Source organism: Euphorbia lathyris, chromosome 9 (genome assembly GCF_963576675.1).
Source record: "Euphorbia lathyris chromosome 9, ddEupLath1.1, whole genome shotgun sequence".
Lineage (NCBI taxonomy): Eukaryota > Viridiplantae > Streptophyta > Magnoliopsida > Malpighiales > Euphorbiaceae > Euphorbia > Euphorbia lathyris.
Window position 1 is genome coordinate 43,029,982 of NC_088918.1, and position 8,004 is coordinate 43,037,985.

At 33.4% G+C, this 8,004-nt stretch overlaps 1 protein-coding gene across 2 annotated transcripts; it reads left to right on the plus strand.

The window, feature by feature from the left end:
• Positions 1-2,125: 2,125 nt before the first annotated feature.
• LOC136207201 (probable acetyltransferase TAP2) lies at positions 2,126-6,231 on the plus strand. 2 transcript variants are annotated; one of them, XM_065998507.1, is made up of 8 exons: positions 2,126-2,397; positions 2,533-2,609; positions 2,750-2,810; positions 2,975-3,158; positions 4,283-4,382; positions 4,520-4,620; positions 5,146-5,239; positions 5,930-6,231. In XM_065998507.1, exons 1-8 carry the CDS (start codon positions 2,363-2,365, stop codon positions 6,007-6,009), a joined length of 732 nt encoding a protein of 243 aa, XP_065854579.1. In that variant the 5' UTR covers positions 2,126-2,362; the 3' UTR covers positions 6,010-6,231. The 2 variants fall into 2 exon arrangements, with proteins under 2 accessions (XP_065854579.1, XP_065854580.1); XM_065998508.1 differs by lacking the exon at positions 2,126-2,397 and having other exon boundaries at positions 2,590-2,609; positions 2,750-2,845.
• Positions 6,232-8,004: the final 1,773 nt, after the last annotated feature.

Below are 8,004 nucleotides of genomic sequence, written 5' to 3' on the forward strand. Positions count from 1 at the left end.
TACTTAGCATATAGCTTCGTCGATGCTTGTCGACCTTTCTTTAAAGCACCAACCTCATTATTCTTAGCTTCGGCAAGGTCATCTAAATTAGCTTTCAAATTCATATAGAAAGTGGAAATGCTAGTGATGGGAACCTTGAGGGATCTCTCTTGAACATTTAATTTCCTTTGATGTCCTGAGCAAGCACAACAACCTTCCTCAATGCAACATAAGACTCCATTATATCAGTAAAACCCTGAGAAAGTAAGTTAAGTTAAAATTGCCAAAATTCAAAAAGCATCAAGAAAAGGTATTTTGAAGAAAGTAGACGAACTTGTGATGCCCTATAAAACACTAAATATGCAAACTTCTCATCATTTAGACCCTCATATTATGAACACTCCGGTGGAACAAATGTCAAATGACCTAAATCCTATAGATCTTGGGAGGTCATGTTGAGACCATACTAGTGCATCCATATCGGAACCAATCATAAAAAATTTCCAAGGAAACGAAACATGATTTCAAAGGCAAAAGGACACTCCACTTACCCTAAAAAGTAAGGAACTCTTTCAAACGTGCTAATTCTTTGTTAGTCAAACCCTAATTCCCAAAAGAAAAACATTAAAAAATATGCTAAGAAGACCTTCCCATGATCCTCGTCAAATCATCTTATCATTTAAACAAAAAATAACAACATCGCCAACCATAACCATATCATTCCCACCAAAATAAAGATAATTATATATATTTCATTCATCTACAATAATTCTATGTTCTCAAAACAACTCAAATTAATAAATAATTAAAACAAACTCTCCAATACTAAACTTAATCCTCAAACCACCAACATCAAATTATATACAAAAACTATCATCCTAATAAACATCCCTTATCGAAAAGTAATAGATCGACTGATTTTATAGACACAAATCATCTAAATTAAAGAAATTACTGAAACATGATTTCCTAAACATGCTCGTTCACTCACTTTTGCTCTTATAATATCTAAACAACAGATATCACTATCAATTCGCACACTTACAATCCAAGATTCACTAGGTAGATATATGAATCTCAAATCTGAAAAAAAAAACAATTAATTTAAAACAGGTTCTAATGGAAAAAACGCAATTTCACATTATTTAAGACAATTGCGTTATTAAAAAAAAAACAATTGCACATCACATAAAATGAATGTCACAAAAATTGAATGAGACTAAATGAAACTAATTTGAATAAGTTTCAAAGTACTTTCAACAAACTTCTCATGGTCTAATACACTTTCATCCACTTTCACCCAATTTGACTCAATTCCATTCATTTGCAACCAACTTATTCTCATCCAAAAACATACTGAAATTGAATAAAATACCATAAAAAATATAAAAAAACCAACAACATCAAATTATATTTTTAACAGAAGTTAAATCATATAATATACATTTAAAGGAGATCCATAACTTTTAAAATCCATTGACATTGGATGAAATTAAAGAAAACATACTTGTAATTTATGAGTGCGTGAAATTTCATTCCTAACACATTTAACAGAAGACATTTTGATTAATTTTTTTCCGTTGACTTCTTCACAACTTCCTCTTATTAACATTTCTTTTATACTTGATATATTTCTTTTGAGAACCTTCGATATTCTTTCCAACAACATTTTTAACATTAATAACCTTCTTATCTCGTACATGCAAATTCTTCCATTGTTCTTTCTTTTGTTTTTTCAAAGATCCAGTAACATTAATAAAAAAAAAATTACTCTTCTCTACTGTTGCAAGAACTTTAGCATTATTAAATTAGTCCACCATTTCAAGAAGCGAAAATAATTTAAAACCTGCCAAACCAGAAGATGATGATGCTTCGTCTGTATTCATAATAAGATTACAATCAATATTTTGACCTAGATCAACTATAAATGAACAAATAAAAAAATACACAACAGAATGAACGAACAAAAAAGTTGAAAATTTTGAATACAAAGCAAAAGAAAATACAGAACAAAAATGTCAGTAGTTAAAAAAAAAAAAAAAAAAACACTCCAAAATACAAGCGAAAAACTAAATGATAAGTGACATGTGTGGAAAAAGCATAAGTTACACATGGAAATCGAATCACAAAAAAACAGACATTTCATCCAAATTCCCGTCGGACCAAAAGGATGATTGTGAATTGCTAATTTTTATTATGGATCGAAAATGAAACAGAGCTCGTGCAAGGATAAGGAAAGAAGCGGGCCAAATCCACAATAACAAGAATGATATACGGCAGAAGCGAAAAATAAGATAAATAACGACGGCCACCGCAGCTTGGAGATTGGCGTCTGTCAACCGCATATCCTCACGCAGAACTGGAAAGTCTCTACAGCCTGAAAATGCTAACGCAGAACGCGCTCTCCCGCCCTTCTCTGTAATAACTTTCCCTTTTGAAGCTTTCAATTCCTCTCTCTCTCTCATACTCTTTATTCTCGACAACATTGTTGGAAGTTAAAAGAAAAATAAGAAGATTTGTAACTTTTAATTGACTTGATTTGACTATTTTCAGATGCTCTAACTTTTCATTCGACTGCCATCGAGATTCATTTCAACAGTTTAACGCTCTAAATTTTGGGCTTACAAGAGGTATTGTGCATACTTCATACGCTTTTTTTTTTTTTACACTAAAAAAAATAGGTATTCCATATGCTACGTTTGGTTGGATTTCTTATTATAATGATGGAATTTAGTTAAGTTTGTGGTACCGAATTGTAATTCTTTTGCAGCAAGAAGAAGAATCGAGGTTTTGCAACTCAAGGCTAGCTTTTGGGACAACATCAAATCTGGGTAATGAGGGTTCTTTTCTTTGAAGTACATAAAATGTAATGTTATAAAATTCCAACTCTAGTATAAATTTTATTTTAGAAGAGGGAAAAAGAAACAAGTTGTTAGATTCTACTTGCATATTTTTTTTCCGGAATTAGAGCTCTCACACTCTAACTATGATTCAGATTCTTGAAGGAGAACTCCACGCAGGTCACTGAACCACCTTCCACAGTAGAAGAAGAGGAAGAACCCATGCCTGAGGAGTTTGTTCTCGTTGAAACAGCTGAACCAGATGGGGTAATTGAACAGATAATATTCTCTTCAGGTGGAGATGTTGATGTGTATGATCTTCAAACCCTATGTGATAAGGTAACTCTTTTACTGTGAATGAATATCAACTTACCTGATCTTATTGTGATTGAGAGGGCAAATGATTAGCACTGATAATTTAATGGTAATCGTTGTTCAGCTTTTTGCTAAAATCAGTGGGTGAAAAATGGCTTTCAATTCACTGAGAACATATTGATTATAGTACCATGCTGTCTAGTTTAATTTACTTTCCAAAATCACTCGAAAGATTCTTCATATTCTCTCTTCAACAGAAAGTTGCAGTTAAAATAGTTGTGAACATAGTTATTCAAGGCGCATGGGGCACAACGCAAGGGGTCCTGCCATAGCAAGACAAGGCCCACTTACAAAAATAAAAGTTATAGAACTATAAAACTAACATAAAAAAATGCAATGAATACTAAATCATGAAAATATTCTTAAGCATAAATAAATTTTAAAATGCAAAATTAGAAAGCTAAATTTGAATACTAAATCCTAAGTTCTACTCCTAATCAAAACTCTCCAAATTCATCACTCCTCCTCATCACTATCACACTCCTCATCTAAAGCATCGTCAAACTCTTGAATTTGAATTCCCTTTGACTTCTTTGATTCTGTTCTTTGAATTCGTTTACTGTGTTTTCTTCTACTAAACTTTTTCCTCTTATAATGACTGTGTCGCTTCCTCTCCTAAGAGTCTCTTTCTCTTCCTTTTTAATATATTTTTTTAATAGAACACGTGTTCCATTCTCTATATATGTAAAGTAACTGCCAAAAATTCCAGAGAACTGCCCCTAACTGCCAAGGCGCGCCACGGTGCGCCTTTGGCAACTGCCTCTTGGCGCACCAGGCGTGCGCCATGGCAGTTGCACCTCACCATGGAGGTGACATGGCGCTAAGGCCTGCGCCTGGTGTGCCATGCGCCAAAGGCGCGCCTTTAATAACTATGGATGTAAACTACGACTAATATAGTGAGGAAGATGCATAATCCTGATGGCTGGAAAATTGAAACATGGCTTAATTTTAGATTGATTTTAATTCGAAGGTATGAACTATAGTTTATGAAGCTTCTTAGAAATCACTTCTCACTTATGTTGATAGTTTTAATAGAGGTTACATAATTTTAAGATATTAAAAAACAAAATGGACTTTTTATGTGACAGGTGGGTTGGCCTAGAAGGCCACTTTCAAAATTAGCTGCAGCTTTGAAAAATAGCTACATGGTAGTAACTCTGCATTCCGTGAGAAAATCGCCTGAATCAGGTTCATACATAATGTGACCATTCAGATGTCTTCTATATTATAATAATTGATGTTTCTTAAGCTAAGATGTTGCTTGTTTCAACGCCTAAAACTATTTCATGAAACGTCTTAGTGTACTTGGAGAAGTTATTTGACAGAGGGGAATGACCAGAAGAAGCTAATTGGCATGGCTCGTGCTACATCTGATCATGCCTTCAATGCTACAATTTGGGATGTTCTCGTCGATCCTGCCTATCAGGTATCACTGATGTTGTTTGATTATGGATGATGTTGCTGCAGAGTCTTGGAAAGACAATCTCCTGTTTTATAAATCTATGTAGACATATAAGCATTGTGGATATATTGCAAAAATATTTTGAAGAATCATTATCCACATACAAGGTCACAATTATGATATCAGCTGTCTTCTGCTGGCTCGCCATGTAATATGGTGTTCGACGTTTGTGGTTGGTACACGACAATCTTGATGAAATGAGGGTTCGAAATTATCTATGTTTGCGCAGTCCCCTTTTCGTCCATAAAGTGGCACAGGATTAATTGGTTTAAGGGTTAGTTTAGGAAGGGTGTGGGTGATAAGAATAACATAAAATTTGGATTCAACTCAGTTTGGCTACTGTTTTCTAGATCTTCCTCTCCATACTTGTTTCCCTGTTGGGCATGGTTTAGGGAATAATATATATATGTATGTTTGTTTTCCTGTCTCCGAGTTGTCGCCCTTGATTTTAAGTTTATGTTGGATTTTGATTCTTTTTTTCTCATTTAGGGAAGAGGTCTTGGGAAGGCTCTAATTGAAAAGGTTATCAGGGCTCTTCTACAAAGGGACATTGGCAATATAACACTCTTTGCAGATAGTAAAGGTATATGAACATCTGATTTGAAGTTATTAGCATTTGGATACTTTCAGTAGTGGTGGAAATTATGTACACGACATGCACCAACACGAATTTAGTGGGTTAGAGCTTGACACTAATCTGATAATTGATGCGAACACGACGTTAACCTGATAATTGCCACCCCTAACTTTGAGTATATATCTCATGGTGTTTTCACCTGTATGTGGGTCCGGACATCAATAATAACTACTGATTGTCATCTTTGCACACGTTACAAAGAGGTAGTTGGTGGGGTTTGAAGGGTATTGTTTTGTGATGAATGAGAAACATAACATATCCCTTGTCACTCTTTTACACCCTGGCTCAGTTGAGTCTAAACTTTTAAGGCATTGACCAACCCTAGCCAACATACAGTAAATAGATGAGTAACTAATGTATGAGCCACCTCTGATGTAGGAGTTGGTCAGGTTGTCTGCGGGGAATACCTCCCTGCAGCCATAGCCTAAATTTTTTGGTAGTTGGACCAATTGGAGCCTTAGTCCAATCTATCCACATTCATTGATCCTTGACTGCATAATTATGAATTTTGTTCTTTCAAGTATTTTTCGAATTTAATGAGCGAGCGAACACTTAGCTATGTTAGCAAGTGATGATAAAAAAAATATGCATTTTGTTTAGTAAGAGGCTAAGCTGTGTTGTTATTGTGTGGCACAGTTGTGGAATTCTATCAGAATTTGGGATTTCAACCTGACCCAGAGGGCATCAAAGGCATGTTTTGGTACCCAAAGTTTTAGTTTTCTCTCCAGTTTTTATGCTTCAATGAAACTGAATTCAACTTGTAACTTCAAGTGGCTAATAGGATTTTGGAGACGAGAATTTGTCGATTTCTTCATATTTATTGGGCCACTGTTGTATATTAGCTTTGATTTCTCATTTATTCCATGTAATATTCTGAACTAATTTTTCCAAATGTACTTATTGATGTTTAATGTTAGATATTAATTTTGTTTTGTCTTTTCGTACATCTAAACTTTTTGGTTTTACGTTATCAAAAAAAAAAAAAAAAAAAAAACTTTTTGGTTTTACTTATTTATTTTTAATAGAAGTCTAATGTTATTCCATTTTTATGATTAAGCAACTTCACTTTGTAGAAATGATGTTTAATGTTGGCTTGTTAACTTTGCTTAGCTGACATAATGAATTATTGATTTTGACGACCTGTTATGTTGATTTTATGCATATGATATGATATGTTGATTTGATGATGTGGCATGTTTATTTGATAACATAACAAACGATATTAGTTAAATTCGTTTGATTACTAAATTTTTTTAAAATACATATCATTCTTTGCAAGAAAAATATATATCACATTGCTCTATTTGCAATTTGAATCACACTAAATTTTTATATTTTAGACCTAAGATGTGGGCCTTGTGCATAGCCAAAAAAGTAAAATGTTTTTTTTTTATACTTTTAAAATGTCCTATTAGCCATTTATTCTATTCTTGTGAAATCATATTCATCAATCTCTTAAACTTGTTTAAAGTGTATTCCCCAAATACATTAAACCCCATTTGTTAGTTGTAAAATATTAGGTAAGAGAATTTTTTTGTTCAAAAATAAAATATTTTCCAGTGGTTTAAATACCAAAAAAATGAGAAAAATTGGTGAATGACTACTATTTTCAAAAAAGTAAAAGAAATGGAGTAGGGTTCTAAAAGGTTTGGAAAAGTATTTTTCTCGCTTTCTTCGTATATTCTTTTAAATACTTTACTACAGTGTATTTTTTTTAGCAAACAAAAGGGGCATGGATGAAAAAATATAAACTCATTTTAATAAGTGAGAAAAATTGGTGTTATTTTGTTCCAGAAGATTCACCTTTTTTAAAACACTCCATTCTTTCATATGATATCGCCTTCTCCACCTTCACTTTCTAGTACTTCTAATGATGAGTTTTTGGTATATACAGTTCGTGAGGAGGTACCCTCCGCTCCTTCTCGACTTGTGGTTCATCAAGTCTCTTCTCAGTTTGTGACGCGTGTGATTGAGGCAACTGCTCCAAGTCCAGTCACCAGTATTCCTTCTCCTGCTTTGTCTCCATATCATGTGCCTCCTACTGGCCCCAAGCATTAACCTACATATAGCACTATGTAAAGGTACACACACCTACACCCCCGTCATCTTTTACTAAGACTTTGTTAGTTATGATACTCTCCGTACTCACTCCTTATTTATTTTTTATCATTAAAATCAAAGGAAAGTACATATAGCTTTCACACTACAAATTCTTCCAATACTTACGAATTCCCCCTCACCATTTGCTCTCCCTGTTGGATCAAAAAATAAAGTTTCAAAGGTATAGAGGAAGAGTATAATTGCAGGAAAAAAATTCTTCTGATCTACTATTTATATTGATAGGTATTTATAAATTATAGACATGACTATTGGTAAACAATATGACTTTTAAAAAAACACACCTCTTAGGAAAGATACATGACTCTTGGATGAAACAACACAACTCTTAATCAATACATATGACTCTTAGAAAATAAGTTTATCTTTTCAACACCCCCCTTTAAAACTTCTAAATTTTTTATCCATTAGTAACACCAAAAACAATCATTAATATGCTGAAATCTTCAAACTTCAAAGCCTTAGTGAATATATCAGCAACTTGATCTTTGGACAGTACATGCTTGAGTTGAATTTATTTCCTTCTAATGCATTCTCTAATAAAGTGATACTTGGTGTCAATGTGTTTGCTTCTATCATGAAAGATCGGATTT

Coding starts and splice junctions, on each gene's coding strand:
- LOC136207201 (XM_065998507.1), top strand. CDS start 2,363: ATGCTAACGCAGAACGCGCTCTCCCGCCCTTCTCT. Junction 2,610..2,749: donor AAATTTTGGGCTTACAAGAG/GTATTGTGCATA, acceptor ATTCTTTTGCAG/CAAGAAGAAGAATCGAGGTT. Junction 4,621..5,145: donor TCGTCGATCCTGCCTATCAG/GTATCACTGATG, acceptor TTTCTCATTTAG/GGAAGAGGTCTTGGGAAGGC.